Source organism: Callospermophilus lateralis, chromosome 2 (genome assembly GCF_048772815.1).
Source record: "Callospermophilus lateralis isolate mCalLat2 chromosome 2, mCalLat2.hap1, whole genome shotgun sequence".
In the NCBI taxonomy this organism is placed as follows: domain Eukaryota; kingdom Metazoa; phylum Chordata; class Mammalia; order Rodentia; family Sciuridae; genus Callospermophilus; species Callospermophilus lateralis.
Genome location: NC_135306.1, coordinates 200,780,840 through 200,797,927, shown reverse-complemented (window position 1 = coordinate 200,797,927; position 17,088 = coordinate 200,780,840). Strand labels below are relative to the sequence as shown.

At 52.7% G+C, this 17,088-nt stretch overlaps 2 protein-coding genes across 4 annotated transcripts in view; one reads left to right on the top strand and one right to left on the bottom strand.

Annotated features, from left to right (window-relative positions):
- Window positions 1-896: 896 nt before the first annotated feature.
- On the bottom strand, window positions 897-13,377 carry Tkfc (triokinase and FMN cyclase). Of its 3 annotated transcripts, none has more exons than XM_076847307.2 (18): window positions 13,293-13,377; window positions 11,841-11,956; window positions 9,068-9,257; window positions 8,095-8,205; window positions 7,812-7,993; window positions 6,423-6,501; window positions 6,059-6,148; window positions 5,403-5,437; window positions 5,240-5,324; window positions 5,063-5,152; window positions 4,265-4,381; window positions 3,770-3,889; window positions 3,444-3,581; window positions 2,352-2,458; window positions 2,146-2,249; window positions 1,969-2,002; window positions 1,767-1,856; window positions 897-1,434 (listed from the first exon to the last, which is right to left on the bottom strand). In XM_076847307.2, exons 2-18 carry the CDS (start codon window positions 11,841-11,843, stop codon window positions 1,273-1,275), a joined length of 1,737 nt encoding a protein of 578 aa, XP_076703422.1. In that variant the 5' UTR covers window positions 11,844-11,956; window positions 13,293-13,377; the 3' UTR covers window positions 897-1,272. The 3 variants fall into 3 exon arrangements, with proteins under 3 accessions (XP_076703422.1, XP_076703423.1, XP_076703424.1); XM_076847308.2 differs by having other exon boundaries at window positions 13,276-13,374; XM_076847309.2 differs by lacking the exon at window positions 13,293-13,377 and adding an exon at window positions 12,517-12,683.
- A 113-nt stretch (window positions 13,378-13,490) lies between these two features.
- Ddb1 (damage specific DNA binding protein 1) overlaps window positions 13,491-17,088 on the top strand; it is a 31,566-nt gene continuing 27,968 nt past the window's right edge. The window contains exons 1-4 of the mRNA XM_076847305.1: window positions 13,491-13,696; window positions 14,889-15,037; window positions 16,156-16,272; window positions 16,625-16,846. Coding sequence (XP_076703420.1) covers window positions 13,636-13,696; window positions 14,889-15,037; window positions 16,156-16,272; window positions 16,625-16,846 — 549 coding nt within the window. The 5' untranslated portion in view covers window positions 13,491-13,635. The remainder of the gene's footprint in view (window positions 13,697-14,888; window positions 15,038-16,155; window positions 16,273-16,624; window positions 16,847-17,088) is intronic.

Below are 17,088 nucleotides of genomic sequence, written 5' to 3'. Positions count from 1 at the left end.
GATTGGCCTGAGGTCACCAGTCAGGAAATGGCAGAATTGGGATCCACAGTCTGCTGCCAGCCTTCTTCCTGCCTGCTGGGCACATACCTGTACATGCTGACACCAATCTATGGTCAGATACCTGTGACATGGCTGGGCAGAGAAGCTCAAGAACCAGTTTGGGTGAAATAGGTGCTGGGGGTAAAGGGGCCCTTTTCCTAATGTGATCAGCTGTAGATGCCACATGGTAGTGGAATGGACAGGAGGGGCAGGTGGCTGACAACAGTGATAATACTAACTCTCAGAGCACGAGTGCTCAGTGTGCACTTGAATCACCTTGTTGGTTCGCTTGAATCCTTTCCAATCGCTGTAAGATGGGCACTCTCTTCTGACTTTACAGATCACAGAGGCATAGACCTGAGTTCATGCAGCTGGTTGAAAGCAGAATCAGATTTCAAACCATGGATATTGGAGTCCATGGCCAAGTGCTTTCAGCCACTCTGTGCTGAGAACATACAGGTGTGGCTGTGTGTGTGGGGTATCTCTTATCAGCGCCACTCAGCAGTCCCTCCTGCCAACTGGGGTCCATCAATGATTGTTCTAGAAAGAACCAGGGGGCTGGCATGGCTACAACTTCTGATCTATAACTGAGCTTTAGAGTACAGTAATTTCTTTTTTTTCTGATGTCCCAAATGCCCATCCAATCCCTAAAGACCCACTAAACTGTTAATCTGGTAAAAAAAAAAAAAGTCTTAGGCACATCAGTGTGCTGTGTGTGTGTGTGGGCAGGAGGATGGGAACAGAACCAGCCCGTCAGAGCAGAGCCTGCCTTGGGCACAGGTAGCGACGCAGGGTCTGGGAAGAGGGGGTAATGATCACAGCAACTGGGGCAGAGAACCCTGGGAGAAGGCGGTGGCTTTATGGCTTCACCATGGTTTATTAGCTTTCTTTTCCACACTGACTTGGTTTCAGGTGCAGAGGCCTTTTACAGGGAGAGGTTTGGAATCTTAAAACCAAAGGCCATACTGTGGCCCAGGGGATGCTTTATCACTGAAGCTCGGCTGAGTGGGGAGAGACCAGGGCTCTACCCTCCCTGAGGCGGGAAAGAGCAATGCTGGAGGGCTGGGGCCCACTCCAGCTCAGGAGCTGTCTGCGGTGGAGCAGTTTTTAGAGACCTGGTAGAGGACAGGTCCTGCGGTCAGAAAGGGGGAAGGTGACCACTGAAAGCAAAAAGAAGTGACGTCGAGCAATGCAGCGCAGCAGTGAGAGAGGAGCGGAGGCCGAGGGAGGCCATCACACACCCTGGCCCTGCAAGACCTCCAGGATGGCACGGAGGATGGCGGCAGCTGCCACTGCTCCTGGGTCTGGCTGATCCAGCCGCGCAGAGCTGATGTAACTGGCTCTTCCGGCTCCAGCTTCCATGTTCTTGGTGGCCTCAGCTGCAGCTTCAGCACTCTGAGGGGGCATGGGAGTGGGCTTGAGGACAGGCTACCAGGCCTCTGCCCTGCAGCCTGACCCAGCGCCCTCTGCCCTATCACTGAGTGGAGAGGTCACCTTTCACTTCCTTCTAATAGAGAGGGAAAGGCACACCATTTACTGCGGCCCTGCTGAGTCCCAGGTGGGGTGTGGGTTCAAGATCTCATTAGTCTCACAATTGCCTTCTGAGACAGAGACTCATCCCCATTTTACAAAGGAGGAAACAGAGGCACAGGAAGGTGACTAACTTGCTTGAGGTCACATGGAGACCCATGCCTGTCTCCCTGGGTGGACAGCCTGGCCTAACTCACCTTGACAGCTTTGGTCAGGACGTGTAAGAGATCAGCCCCTGGCTTCTTCCAGGCTTGGAGCTCCTGTCCTGCTGCCCACAGAGAGTCCAGCTGGAGAAGGTGAGGAGAGAGGGGCTGAGAGGGGCCTTCCCACTGAGGATGGCCTACAGGGCTTGTAGGCTCAAAGGCGGGAAGGAGGGTAGGGGGCACTACCAGTACACACCATAGTCCTGTCCCCTGGCGCAGCCTTCCCATACCTGGCAGGAAAAGAGAATGAACAAGGTCTGCTGTAGGCAGTCACTTTGGAGTGGGGACAAGGTCTAGGGATAGGAGCAGGTGAAGTCCATCAACTACTTCCCCCAGAACACCCTGGACTCTAAGGGACAGGGCTCTGGCTCACTTCTGCATGGCCTCCAGGCCGGCGTCCATGGCAAGAGACCAGGCTGGGAGGTCAGTGTTGGCCTTGAGAGGCTGGGCGGCCGCAGTCAGAAACAGGCCATAGAGCTGGGGAGGATGCAAAGGCTAAGCCTGTGGAGCTGGCCTAGGGCCTGGCCAAACTGGCATCCTGCCCGTCAGCCCTCTGCTCCTGAGGTCGCCGAGACTCACCGCCCCAGAGGAGCCTCCCATCTTTTCCAGCAACAGGACGGACAATTTGGAGAGCACCTGTGCAGGACTGGCAGGAGGTGGGCCCTCCTTCAGCCACCCCTGGATGGCTGCAGAAAGAAAGTGCTGTGAGGGATTCAGCGTGCCCCGATTCGCTCTCTCCCTGGCCTGTCGTGCTGACAGCCTACATGTTTTATTGATTGGTCTTATTTACTGAGAGTCATCCAGTAATCACCTTCTTTTTCTTTTCTTTTGTTTTTGGTACTAGGGATTGAACCAGGAGTGCTTTACTAATGATATCCCTGCCATTTTTTATTTTTCATTTTGAGACAGGGTCTTGCTAAGTGGCTGAAGCTGGCTTCAAACTTTCGATCCTTTGGCCTCAGCTTCCTGAGTCTCTGGGACTGCAGGTATGCACCACCATACCTAGCAAGAGTGGTGACTTCTGTGTGCTTCATTCACTCTTTTTTTTTTTTAATATTTATTTTTTAGTTGTAGCTGGACACAATACCTTTATTTCATTTATTTATTTTTATGTGGTGCTGGGATCGAACCCAGGGCCCCACGCATGCTAGGCAAGCGCTCTACCGCTGAGCCACAATCCCAGCCCCTTCATTCAGTCTTTTAATCACAGACACATGAGCATGGCCCACAGGAAGCACTGAATACATTTTTTCTTGAATGAGTGATGCAGGACCATTAAAAGATTTCACTGGTGTAGGCAAACTGAGAAAAACAGGGATGACAGATGAGTCTGGCTTGAATCTGTTTTTGTTCAGTGTAAGGATTCCATTTTCTTGTGAGACAACAACCTCCCACATTGGTAGTTCTTCCCTCCCTCCCTCCCTCCCTTCCTTCCCACTAGGCAAGTGCTCTACCACTGAGCTACACCCCCATGCCAAAGTACCTTTTCTTCAGGAAAATAGGTGAGAGGGGTGCTGGGGTTCCACAAGTGACCTTATTTGGCAAAGGAAAAGGTGGCAACCCAACAACTCTCTAAATATTTTGGAAGCTACTCGGTTTCATAAAATGCCCAAATCTAAGAACCAGTGAGCCATACCATCCCGTTGTGACCCAGAGGGCCCTGGCACCAACCTCGAGCAGCACGGCTGTGGGTGGTGCCACAGTCCCCATCACCAGCAGCCCGATCCAGGGCATTCAGGCGTTCCTCCAGGCCCAGGAGGGTGGTGCACACCCGCTCCAGCACAAGTACCATCTGCTTAGAGGCTACACCTGGAAAAGGAGGACAGTGGGGCAGAGGACCACCTGGCCCTTCTCAGGACCAATCCTGTCATATGTGGGAGGGATGGGTGCCAGGACTCCTGCACAGCTCACAGCACACTCCTCTACCCTCCAGAGCCCAGTCAAAGCCCTGTGCCACCAATGATGCCTGCTCCTTCCCCAGCAGCAGGATCTGGTACCTCCTGCAGTGGCGGAATCATGGGTCTCCTTGGGCTCCATGGGGGCTGCCCGGCTCCGCTTCCGCCCAGTCACAGACATCTTGGCCACATTAGGCCAGGCTGCAGCAGTGGTTTCAGCATCTAGGGACAGCAGATCAACTCAGGCATAACTGGCCAGCCAGAGATCAAGCAGAGTCTGAACTCCCACCCAAACCTGGGGCCTGGCTCCCTCAGCAGCCTGGAAGAGGACTGAACACTTTGACAAGGACGTGCTGAGAGGCTACTGGGGGGGGGGGTGCACAGAGGGTCCTTGGGGGAAACTCAGGCGGATCTGAGGAGAGTCCTAGTACAATTCTTCCAGAGTCAAGTGAGAGAGGAGAGGGCTGGAAAAGCCAGAGCGTGCCTTCACAGGTCCAGAGCTCTGTCACAGTCAGCCTGACGGGACTCTGCAAGTCCCACTGGCCCTTCCGGTGACAAGAATCCCTGGCTTGGATCAGCCCAGAGTTCAGCTCTCACCTATCAGTTTCAGGAGGGGCTCATCCACCAGCAGGAGGGTGAGGGAAATGCCAGGCATCTCCAGTGCTGACATGAAGGTGCCCACCAGGGCGCGGGCGATCTTCACCCCTCGGCCCTCTGCAAGACAGAGCAAGGAAGTCCATGAGGGACAGGCCCTCGGCCCAGTCTTCCTCCTCAGGGCACCAGGGAAAGAAAGAGAACAACAGAAAATCAGGACCTTGGAAGCTGGAGCCCTGAAGTCAGCAGGGAGATGGCCTAATTTTCTTAGGGTGTCTCTCAATAACACCCAAATTAACCACATTCTCTCGAGGTGTCCCCTCTTTGGGAGTAGTTGGGTACTTGCAGGTCTCATTTATTGATTTCCAGGTATTGTGCTGCCTTATGTAGGCTTACTTTCATTTAAACTTACAACCACCTTACAAGGCAGGTACTACTCTCAATTTATGGAAAAGAAACAGGTGCAAGGCCCTCAGTTATTAAGTGGCAGTGACACTCTCACTCAAGCTCGTGTGACTGCACAGTCCACGTTTTGAGCCATCTCAATATCTTACCTCAGTTGCTTTTCTTTTCTTTGGTACCAGGGATTGAACCACATCCCCAGCCCTTTTTATATAGAGACAAGGTCTCACTGAGTTGCTTAGGGCCTTGTTAAGTTGTTGAGACTGGGTCTGAACTCAAGATCCTCCTGTCTCAGCCTCTGAGCTGCTGGGATTACAGGTTGTGCCGCCACATCTGGCTCAGATGCTCTTCTTATGTCCAGCGTGGGCTGGGGTGGGTCCCTTCCCAGTGTGGACTTACCCAGAGAATGGACAACAGCATCAGCCACGATGCCCAGCTCCAGGAATGAGAGACCACCCAGGTTGTTGACCATCAGAACCACAGAGGAGCCTGTGGGTGGATGTGTGAAGTAAGTCCTTTGGGTACCACTTGCCCAGAGGTCTAGGAAGGACAGACAGGGAATGACAGGCTCCTTACCTGGCTGCACAGATACATGGGACACATTGGAGGCATTCGTCATGTGGTCGAGCATGAGTGTGACAATCTCATCGGCAGTTGCCATCTGTCAGAGGGAGCCAGGAATGAGCTGTGTCTGGGTGGCCTTAGCCTTGTGCTGGCCTGGGCCAGGGAATCCACCTACCTTTACCCGGCGTACGCCAGCTTCCCCGTGGATCCCTGCAGAGAGATGTGGTCACTGCCGACCTGCTCAGGGCCTGGAGACTCACTTGTCAGGTTTTATCAAGAACTTACTAAGTGCTCAGCAAAAGGCTAGGCACTGGGAGTGCAGAAATGGACAGAATAACGGGGATGGAAATGGACAGAACAATGAAGGACACACAGTCTCTGCCTTGGGGGAGCTATAACATGGTGGTGGAGGTAGCCAGGGACCCAAGTGGCTCTAACTGGAGGAAGTCATCAGTCATGCCAAGACTCCAGGAGGCTGACACCCATCACTTTGGACACCTGGGATGACGAGGGAAAGCGTCACAGCTGCAGCCTGGTGTCCCTGGCAGAAGGGCTGCATTTGAGCAAGGGCAGGACTGGGAATGGTGTGAGGAAAGGCAAGTGGGTGAGGCACAGAGTCGTGGCTGGATCCTGGGGTGGATGGTGAGCAGGAAGAAATCAGGCAGGCCAGGCCAGGCTGGGCCTCAAGTGCCCACTTATGAATACTGAGACCACCTAGGGGACAGCTCTAGGAGAGTAGAGAGGACTAGGAGGATGGCTCAAGGCTTAGAGTGGGCAAAACCCAAGGCAGAGGAGCAGGCAGGGTTGGGAGTGGGGTGGCCACAGACTTACCTAGGCCCAGCTCCAATTCATCGGCCGCAAGCTCAAAGGTGGGTTTGGAGCCAGGGACACTGCAGGAGGACAGACTCACCCCCAAGGTACCTAGGAGAGTGAGACACAGAGGGATGGCTGTTCTGCTCTCAGCCTCGGCATCAGGATGGGCAGCAACAATGTCACAGAAGCCCTTGTTGAGGCATCCTCTTCTCTGTCATATCTCAGTAATGATAGAAAACCCAGCTCTTGTACCCAAGGCCACCAGGCCCTTCCGTCCATTCCTAGGGAATAAATGGAAAACCCTCCATGCAGCTGACAGGAACTTTCTTATGTCCCCAGGAGTGGTGTCCCTGGCCCACCCCATCCCTGGGGTCATACTCACCCATGCTTTTGGTGACCTCGCTCACCCGCTTTGCAATCTCCTCCAGCCCCACACCTGCCTCAGCCAGGGCACCTGCCACCTGCAGTCACACAGGTCCCCAGGGGGGCAGTCACTATACTACTTGAGGGTAGACAATGGGCCCGGGGGACAGAATTCTTGTTGGGGAGAAGGAATCCTAGGATTTCCACAGTCACCTGGCCTATCACATTCAGGGCAGAGTGTCCTCCCCCACTCAATGTACTTGCCCAGAATCTTGAAGAATTCCAGTCTGTGGGAGCCAGGAGGAACTTTACCCAGAGAGACAGAGGTGACTTGTCCAATGGCACCAGTTGGTGACCAGTTTCCTAACTTAGAGTTTTCTCCCACAGAATATTATCCACACACACACCCATCCACATACTCACCCACCCAATTTTGCTATCTATTATGTGTGAGGGAAAAAAAAAAGAGGAGTGAGCCACAGTCGCTGCCTTCAGGAAACTCCGCCTGGAGACGGGTGGGGAAGAAGGTGGCAGCGCCACAGGAGCACTGAGTGGCTCCTAGCCAGCAGGGAGAGCTTCTCAGGCGGGGGACCTCAGAGCTGAGGCTAGAGACGGCAGGGTTGGCAAAGCCACAGGGGGCTGGCCAGGGAAGGAGCCGCCAGGCCATAAATACAGTGCAAGCAAAGCCTCAGAGGTGAGCCTGGCCCAGCAGGCACAGAGCCTGGGGCTACCAGAGCATGGAGGAAGGCAGGGAGGCTGGGAGGTGAAGCCAGGGGTGAGGGACAGGGAAGAAGGGCAGGAGTGTGGTAGGCACCTGACCAGGAGCGCGGGCTGACTCTGGTAACCCAAGATGTTTTCAGTGAGCAAACACTGGTCAGATAGCATTTTTGGGGTGGTGGTGGTGATATTGGGGATTAAACCCCGAGTGCTTTAGTACTGAGTTATTTCCTCAGCCTTTTAATGACATTTTTAGACAGAGTCTTGCTAAGTTGCCTAAGTGGCCTCAAACTTGTGGTCCTCCTGCCTTCGTCTCCCCAGTCGCTGGGATTACAGGTGTGCACCACTGCACCTGGCTTTGATACACACTTTTGAAAGACACCTCTGACAGTAGTGTGGAGAGCCGACTGGCAAGGCAGGAAACAGGGGGAGCCTGGTGAGGTGGGCAAGTCAGATGAGCCCTGAACCAAGGCAACGCAGGAAGGGAGGGGGGAGAAGGCGCCAGATCAGGGCCACCGCCTGGCTGCGGGGGCGGGAAGCGAGGGGGATGGGCAGTGCCTGCACTCTGGACTTAGGTGGCTGAGGGATGGTGGGCCTTCCTGGGTCAGCGAGGAGTGAATGGAAAGGTCTAGTTACCAGGTGCTGCCCAAAGGGACAGTGGCCAGTCTCAGTGCCCTGGGTGGGCGCTCACCTTGTGGATAAGCACTGTGCCACAGAGGCCTCTCCGGCCTGCCTTCTTCAGGACCGTGAAGGCACTGTCATCCCCGATGACCACCATTTCCACAGGGATGCCTTCTGCTCGGGCGCGTTCCCGGGCCAGGCCAAAGTTGAGCCGATCCCCAGTGTAGTTCTTCACAATGAGGAGGGTCCCCGCTGCAGGAGCAGCCAGCAGAGCCCTCTCAGTGCCGACCCTCATCCCACCCTCAGGGTGTTCCCCCCACCCCCTCGCACCCCTTCCCACACACCAGCCTCACCTGTGCCCGCCTGGGCCACAGCCCTGATGGCCGCCAGGATGCTGCCCACGGCTGGGGAAGCGAACACGGCTCCTGCGATGACTCCCGTCAGCATCCCCTTCCCAATGAAACCTGGAGACCAGGAGGTGTGGAGTGAAGATGCTGGGTGGGGACCGTGCCTGCCGTCACTGACGCCCGGGCTTCCCACATGCCTAAGAGCTATGGTTGGTGAGCCCTACTGTGTGCTTGTGCTGAAAGATCCCAAATCTTCACATGGCTGACACCTTCTCAGGGGTCATATTGGAGAGGCCTTTCCTGACCTCTCACCCCAAGGCAGTCACTCCCTCTAGAGGCTCACTGATCCTCACGTCGTCCTATGGTCTTTCTATGTCCCTTTGCACTCTCTGTGTGACAGGCCACTGTCTGCCCTAAGTGGGATCTAAGCTCCATGGAAGCAGGGACCATGTCTGTCTGGCTCACTGGGGTACCCCTGGTGTCAAGGACAAGGCCAGGCACACAGCGGGCCCACTGATGTTGGCTGAGTGAATGAACAGATTTGCTGAAGAGAGACAGGAAAGGTACAAATGACACAAAGCCTGGGCAACTGCTTCCAAGAGTTCTCAAGGAGGGCTCATGTCCCTGGCTCCAAACAGAAGAAAACCCAGGTTTGTCCCTGTGTGCGAAACCACAAAGTGGGGTGCCGAAGAGGGGTCCTGCTCTGCCTAGACAGTCAGGAAGGCTTTCTGCAGGAGGGGGTGGGCCAGCTGGGCCTGGAAGGCCAGGGAAGTTCACAGAAGCACTGACCTCAGGGCTACAAGAGCCCAGGGGTTCACCTGCCCGAGTTCGTGCTCCCGAGATATAGAAATCAAGGTGCAGAGAGAGGCTATGGCTGGCCCAGGTCTGAGCCTGAGGGAGGTAAGTGGGAACCAACCCCTGTTCCGTACCTGGCCTGTACCTCATATCAGCATTGAGTCCTCAAACCCAGCATACTCACCAGCATGGGCAGGCTCGTGGCCAGAACCCCCGCCTGACAGCAGTGCCACCCGGCCCTTGAGGCTGTCCAGGTCAGAACGGAGGGCAACACGGTGGCCCTGCAGGAGCTGCAAGTTGGGGTTGCATGCCACCAGGCCAGCCAGGGCATCATCAGCACAGCCTGCCACCGAGTTCACCAGTTTCTTAGAGGACTGGGAGAGAGGAGGAGGAGGGGGTTCAGGATGTGGTCAGCAGGGATACCTGCAGCCTTCCCAGGCACTGGGCTACCCAGAGATGTGCTCCTGTTCGCCCAGGAGCTCCAGGTGACCACAGGACTATCTTGAGTTGGGCCACATTTGACCTGGTAGATGTTAGTCTCCAACTTCCCTTTTTAATTTGTGACTTTTTATTCAGTGCCAAGTTCATTCACTTTTTGCACCATGACTTCAATATAAAGAAAATGGGGGAGATGAATCCTCAGTATAAAAAAACTGAAGAAATTGGGGCCCGACACCTACTTTAGTCAAAGGAGATGCCTTGGGCTGAGGCTCCTGAGGGGAAGGGTCCAGGCAGGCACCACACCTACCCAGTGCTCTAATGCAGGCCTGTTGGCCTGGGCTCCTGGTGGGCCAGGCCCAGTGCTGGGAACTGCGTGTAAGGAAAGCAGAGTGCTGTTCCCACCTCAGTAAAAACAGAGACCATCTCCACAGGCTGCACCAGGGGAAGGCACATATGCCACGGGAGCATAGGAGAGGACCTCGGCTCCTGAGGACAAACTGGAAGTCTCTGTGAAGGGTAAGGAGGAGACAGGCAGGCAAAAGGGAGTGGGTCCTGGGGGAGGGAGGAGGCGGAGGGCATCCAGCCACAGCCTGGGGGTGTGAAATAGTATGGTGGCTCCAGGAGACAACTTAGATCATCCTAAGCAACCAGGGGCCTGCAAGAGAGGTGTGCAGGGCCCCCACAGTAGCTGCTTGGTCATGGGCAGCGTTAGGAGGCAGGCCGTGGGCAGGTGGAGCTCAGGAGCTGATGGCAGGGTACAGGGAGAGGTGAGCAGTGTGGGGCTACAGTGGTTGGAACCTGGGCTCGGCAGACATGTGAGAACTCAGTGAAGATACATTCTTGTTCTAAGTCTTCACTGAGCCACATCCCCAGTTCCTTTTACTTATTTTGAGACAGGGTCTCACTAAGTTGCTTAGGGCCTTGCTAAGTTGATGAGGCTGGCCTCAAACTTGCAATCCTCCTGCCGCAGCCTCTGAATTGCTGGGATTACAGGTGTACACCACTATGCTGGGCCAGAGCTCAAGTCTTTCTCTTCAAAACAGAGACTTACTAGACTTCAGCAAAAGCTCAATAAAAAGCAGCTATGCCCCAAACAGGCTCTGAAAGCAGGAGCCTGCTGAGCTAGGGCTGTGGACCTGAAATGAAGCTCCTGCCTTTGTCCTCAAGAGACTGGGAAAGGTGGCCTAGTGTGGGCCCAGAGGGGCTCTCAGCGCCACCTTGTGGTCCAGGGGCAGCCTGCAGCTGATTTAGGTCCTAAGGAGCCACGTTTCCGGCCTCAGCTCTTTCTGAGGCTGCCAGCACAGGTTGTTTTCCTGCCCACAAGTCTTTTCCTGGGTCCAATAAGGACCAGGTCCACGATGGCTGCTTAAAGATGAAGTCAGTAGAGAGCAAGCAGAATAAGAATCTTGCTGCATCTCCCGGACAGGAGCTGAGCCAGGCCTGTTTCTAAGAGCTTCTGAACATTTCCCTGTTAATTTTCCCAATAACCCTGTGGAGGACAGATTAGCCCAAGGAGGAAATTGAGACACAGTTAAAAGACTTTGCCCAAAAGTTACACAACAAGCAAGTGTCCAGGTCTTCCTGGCTCCAAAGCTGGTTCCCTTTCGGCCATAACAGGCTGCTTTCTCAAGTGACTGAAGGGAGGTGCAGGGTGACAGGTCTTGCCCTAGAAAGGGCATGGATATGTGGCTCTTAGAGCTTACTAGGGTCTGGGAAATACAGTAAAGTGGGAAGCTGGGTCAACTCCAAGTTCAGCTTCCAACACCACTACCCTCCAAGAATCTGTCTCAACCACCCCTCTATCAGAGCCAGAGAAGGGCTTAAGGACCAGTGCCATCTCTGGTTCCCAGAGACCTAAGGGGATGAAAAGGGAAAGGAGATCAGGCATTATGCAAGAACAAGAGAACTCTGGTCTGATCAACACCTCACAGTTGGTAGCAGGCTTTAATCTGCTGTTCTGCAGATGAAGACAAAGAGGCTCAGAGAGGTCAAGATTTCTGTAGAAGGCCACACAGCTGGTGGATGGCAGGCTAAAATCTAAACTCAGATCTGTTTAATGTTTGCTTACGTTCAGATGAGTTTTAGAGTGGGCTTGGAGCAAAGGCCCAGAGCTTCCCAGATCATAAACCCCAGCTGTGAGACAGACCACATGTGGTTCAGGAACAGGCACAAGGGCATACTTCCTGATTCCTTTTGTGACTAGTACAGCAACTATTACAGAGCAAGTAACTGTTAATATTCTAAATGTATAACCCAGGCCCAGACAGAGAGGTTTTAGAGGGGCTTAGAGGTAAGCCTCAGGCCTGACTAGGACCAGTGGCCTGATCAAAGGGAGGGAAGCAGAAATCAGGCCCTGAAAGAGGATAAGCCTCTCTTTTAACCTCCTGAACTCAGGAGGCAACAGTATTTCTTCTGTCAGGGCATAAGGAATTCCAGGATGCTCAGGGCAGGGATGCCCTACTGCTTCAAGATCACCATGTTCTCCCCTGCCCTGGCCTCCCACCCCCAGGACTCACCATGGTGGGGAGGCTCTGAAGCAACCTGCGTCCACACTTCTGCACTGAGCTGCTGTAGGATGGACAATCCTATGGGTGTCACCACGGTCTGAGCACAGTGGAGGTGAAAGCAGCACCTATGGGGACAGGCTGCTGAGTTGAATGGCACAACCACTCCTCAAGTGCCTCAGGAATTAGGGAGCTGCCTTAGACTTTGATCCAAGTCCAAACTCTAGTTCGTGAGCTCCGGATGGAGAACGGATGGAGAACGGCATGGGGCTGACCAAGGTTCACACTCATGCTTGCTGCCAAGAGATGGATCGATCTGCATTGGGCACTGTGCTGCCTTTATGTCCAGGAGCAGTGCGCCCACCTCCTAATCAAGGAGCAAAGTCACCCACAGAGTAACTTCATCACTTACATGGGCATGGCTTATGGTGAAAAAATTACAAGGTCTTCACACACTCACTCTTGTTTTCCTGGGCACTACACCAGGAGGGAGCCAACTGTGTGACCCCATTTTGTTTCTGGGAAACAGAGCTCTATCTAGTTCCTTGTCCAAGTGTACTGGTGTTTGAGTCAGGCTCAAACGCACGTCTACAGTCTTTTTGTAAAGCCTGTGTTGCTTCTACTGATAATTCAGTGCTCCATGTCAGGTGAGTCCTGCTGTAGGAAACCCCATGTGTAAATCACATACCTCAGCTCCTCCCGGTCCTGCTGTGTCTTGGGGTCATCCAGGTTCACTGTGCACACATGCACTGAAAACAACCCAGACCTGGTTCTGCACCTACATCTGCCTCAACTTACTGGGTGGGGGTGTGTGTGTCTTAAAACCATTTTCTCTCTAAGCCTCAGCTTCCTTATCTTTGAAACATGTTAGCTCCTCTCTGGCATTCTGCAGGTGCTGCAAGCCACAGCTCCTCCTGCTCTTTGGGGAGCCTGCCTGTTTGATGTGGCCTGGCCTGAAGGCTGCATGACTGACAGCCATGCTCTCCTGGGTCATTAAGGTTCTCACCGGTGAAGTTCCGGTTTGCTGTCTGAGGTCAGAATTCGTACAACTGGGGTGGGAGGGTGCTCTAATAATGCTGGGCAAGTGTCTTAGTGGGTCCTTCAGAGTGTAAAGAATAAAATACACAGGTGAGCGTCCTGGTGGGTCCTAGGTGAGGCGGGGTAGGTGTCCTAAGGCCAGGTGGGGACTTCAGCCGGATTCAAGAACACAGAGTAAAGGGCGGGGGGGGGGAGAGGGGGGGAAAGCACGGTTCTACTCAGGATCCCTGTGCCTTCCCTCCCTTCTCAGGGCCTTTGCATTCCTTCCGGCTCCAAAAGGGGTTCAGCCCCGAGGGCTTTTGGAGCAATGAAAGGAGAAAGAGGACGGAGTCTGAGAAAGGACGAGGGTTGAGGATTGCGGCCAAGGGTCGGCGGGCGAGCTCCGAGGACGCAGGGGACAATGGAGCACCTTTCCAGCCCCCTCACCCCCGTCTCGGCCAGCTCCGCAGCAGGTGGGCTTTGCTAGGGCCCCCAACGCTTCGCCCTCATCCGGGCACTGCGAGCTCCGGCGGTAAGGGACGGGGCGGAGCCCCGGGGGGTGGAGCTTCCCTTGGTTGGCTGCCTTGGGCGGCTTGAGTCCTCCAAGAGGCCAGGTGAGGCCGTCCCGTGATGCCCCGCGCCCCGGCCGCTCTGGGCTGCAACGTGTTTCTGGGGCGGAGGCAGCGGCAGTAGAGTTGGCTGCGCGCGGGTGGGGGCTCCCTGTCTCTTCGCTCGTGTCCATCTCTCTATCGTCGCCTTCGGCTCCCGACGGGCCGGTCCAGGCCTCGACATGTCGTACAACTACGTGGTAACGGCACAGAAGCCCACCGCCGTGAACGGCTGCGTGACCGGTGAGACTTCCAGGGCCGCAGACCCTGGCGAAGGAGGGAGCTGGTGGGAACCGAGGCCTAGGGAGGCTCGCGGCCCCGGGGGCGGCCGGGCAGGACCGGGCCGGGGAATGGAAGGCGCCGGCGGGGGAGGAACGTCCCCAGCCCCGAGCTCAAAGGCGCGGTTCCAACACGCGCCTTTGGGGCAATAGAACCTGCTCTTGAGGGTCCCTTTTCGTCCTGGGAGGTCACTTGGCCTCGAGAACACGGCCGGGTCCAGTGGGACCGAGAGCCAAGTGTGAGTTGGTTGTGCAGCGTTGCTTGAACCTCGAGATTGGCCTCTTGTGCTCGGGGGAAGGGGTGGTGGTGATGGCGCCTTTGGGATCAGAATTTTCACGTGGGGAGTCTGGGGGGCCCCGGGAGGTGGAGGAATGTGAGCTATGTCCGCACTCACCCAGAGAGTAAGAGTAGCCCTCTCCAGACCCACCCTTTCGCCTGGGGCTGTTGTTTACTTGAGGGCGCTGCTGGAGAAGAGGTTTTGGTTGGCCCAGCCCCGGGCTGGATTTGCCTTGTTGACTGTGTGCTGGGATCCTAAAGAACACTTAGGTGTAGAACCATAAGAATATTCATCTTGAACTCACTTTCTCGGCTGAATGTGCAGACCCCGAACTTATGCGTTTATGTAAATGCTAATAATGATTCTAGAAAAAAATGTCCGTTGTTTAGATGTCTAAAAGTGGTATTGGTAGATTGCTGGGAGGGCAAGAGGCATAGAGAAAATACAGAAAGCTCTGGGAATTTTCTTCGTTTGACCCCGTCTGTTTGGCAAAAGTTGGGCGAGGCTTTAGATGACTGGAAGAGACGAACACTTTCTCCAGCATCTTCATTTAGAGTCTATTTTACTATAACCTAGTATAGTAAAATTCAACAGTCATCTGAAGGGTGTTCAGTCACTGTCCATTGAAGGACACTCTGCTCTTTGGCCTCCAGTTCACTTTTCTTAGTCTGATTAGGGAAGCAGCTTTGTTGAATGCATGAAGTGAGACTCCTGGGGGTGCTGGATTTAGCAAGAAGAGGAGTAAACAGAAGGAGTCAGAGAAATACATGAAGTAAATGCAAGTTCTGGGGGTATTTAGTTGTACATGTGATAAGATTATTTAGAGGGCTTGGGAGGCCCTTCCTTCAGCTTCAAAAGTTAGAGGACCTGTTCTTTCAGGACACTTTACTTCAGCCGAAGACTTGAACTTGTTGATTGCCAAAAACACGAGATTAGAGATCTATGTGGTCACTGCAGAGGGGCTTCGGCCAGTCAAGGAGGTGGGCATGTATGGGAAGATTGCAGTCATGGAGCTTTTCAGGCCCAAGGTAAGTGTTTCCAGTTGTGATGAGCAATAAAAGGAAAACTGTTGGTCCTAGGTTGTTTTCTTTTTGTTGTTGTTTGTTTGTTGATTTAATATTTTTGTTTATGAGCCTTTATGTATGTATGTATGTATTTATTTTTATGTGGTGCTGAGGATTGAACCTCACACATGCTAGGCAAGTGTTCTACCACTGAGCCACAGCCCCAGCCCCAGCCTTGGGTTGTTTTGACAGCAGATTTCAGGGTATACTTTTCCTAACAAACTTCCTGGAAGTAGGGGAGATTCATTAGGGAAACGTTTAAAGCAGTTTGAAATATGGGTCACCATAGTGCTTAGTGCTTCAGAGGATAGGATATATCGAGTGGAACAGTCCTAGCTTCATTCGTGTTCTCACTTTAGGTGTCACTTTAGTTATCACTTGGGACACCCTTCAGAGCCCTGATTTCCCCATCTACAAAGTGGGGATAACAGTAATCAATCCCTTGGGTTGTGAAGATTAAATGATTCAGTAACACAGGGTGTTAGCACATAAGAAGCATTCACCATCATGTTAACAACTCTCATAATCATTGTTATTATAATTCAAATGTTTTTATCTAGATAACCACCATTGTTTCATTATATCTTAACTGAATCTGACAAGAAAACTATGGGTTCAGCATTTCAATTATAACTCTTTGAACAAAGCACTTATGTATTTAAAGTTTGTGTTAAGATTTTGCAGATTCATTTTTGCTTTCATTGTTATCACCAAGTTTTTTTCTCCAAATATTTGGAAAGGAATGGGGAGGAATTACATTCTTCTTTCAGAATTTGAATGGAATGATTGAGATTAGCCTGAGTGCAAAATAGATGAAAACAGTGTATATAGAGCAGATATGGCGAATCATGAAAACAAGGACTAAATGTTTACCAGATCAGTTCTGGCCTTTTGTACATACCCTTAGGGCTTGTGTGTACATAGTGTATGTTACAAACTCACCATGTATTTTCTCTTTAGGGAGAGAAGAATTTGGGAAGTTCTTAAAGAGCTTAGCATGCTTAAAGAATGATGCTTAAAGGCTGGACAGGTTGTTCCTGTTTTTGAAAGACCTCTTTTGATGGCATAATGTTGGTTTCCAGGGGGAGAGCAAGGACCTGCTGTTTATCTTGACAGCTAAATACAATGCCTGCATCCTGGAGTATAAGCAGAGCGGCGAGAGCATTGATATCATTACACGAGCCCATGGCAACGTCCAGGTGAGGCGGCTGCTTCAGGCTGATGAGAAGAGTTTTTCAGGTAGGGCTGTCATGATTCAGTGAAGAACACTGAAGTGCCAGGGTAGCCCTCTATGTGATCAAAGAAACAAGGAAAAAACACTTAAGGTTTTGAGCTATTTTGAGAGTCCAAGGCACAGGGAATAATGTATTGAGATTCAGTGTTAAACCAAAAAGGTACGTACTAGTATTTGGGCTCCTTGGCATGTCAGGTGGATGTTACTCATTTTCCTGCCTCTCTCAAATCATCCTGGGAAGGACAGTTTTTTTGGCCTGATGTTTTGTTACTTTGTAGAAGTTGAGGTTCTTTCCTAATCCCAGTTTTGTTTCTTAGGACCGTATTGGCCGCCCCTCAGAGACTGGCATTATTGGTATCATTGACCCAGAGTGTCGAATGATTGGCCTGCGACTCTACGATGGCCTCTTCAAGGTTATTCCACTAGATCGGGACAATAAAGAGCTCAAGGCCTTTAATATCCGCCTGGAGGAATTGCATGTCATCGATGTCAAGTTCCTATATGGTTGTCAAGCACCCACCATTTGCTTTGTCTACCAGGTACTGAATTGGGAGGAGAGAGGGAAAAACTGGTTGGAATGATGGGAATTCGTTTTTGCTAATGGACTGTCTGAATTTGGTAGTAGCATAGGGAGAAGTGTTGAATGTGTTTGTCCTAAAGTATTTTGAACGATACAATTAATATGGGCCCGATTTTGGTTCCTTCTTGAGTGCAAAGTCCTTATTGTAGAGGCAGCAAGCTCTGTAGGGCTTGTAGCAGGTTTTAATCCTGAGATTATACT

What these genes read in the sequence shown, in the direction of transcription:
- Tkfc (XM_076847307.2), bottom strand. An exon ending in CGAGGTCACCAAAAGCATGG is followed by an intron (nt 6,149 to 6,422) that starts GTGAGTATGACC and finishes TCACTCTCCTAG; the next exon opens with GTACCTTGGGGGTGAGTCTG. An exon ending in TGATTCCGCCACTGCAGGAG is followed by an intron (nt 3,582 to 3,769) that starts GTACCAGATCCT and finishes CTCCTTTTCCAG; the next exon opens with GTGTAGCCTCTAAGCAGATG.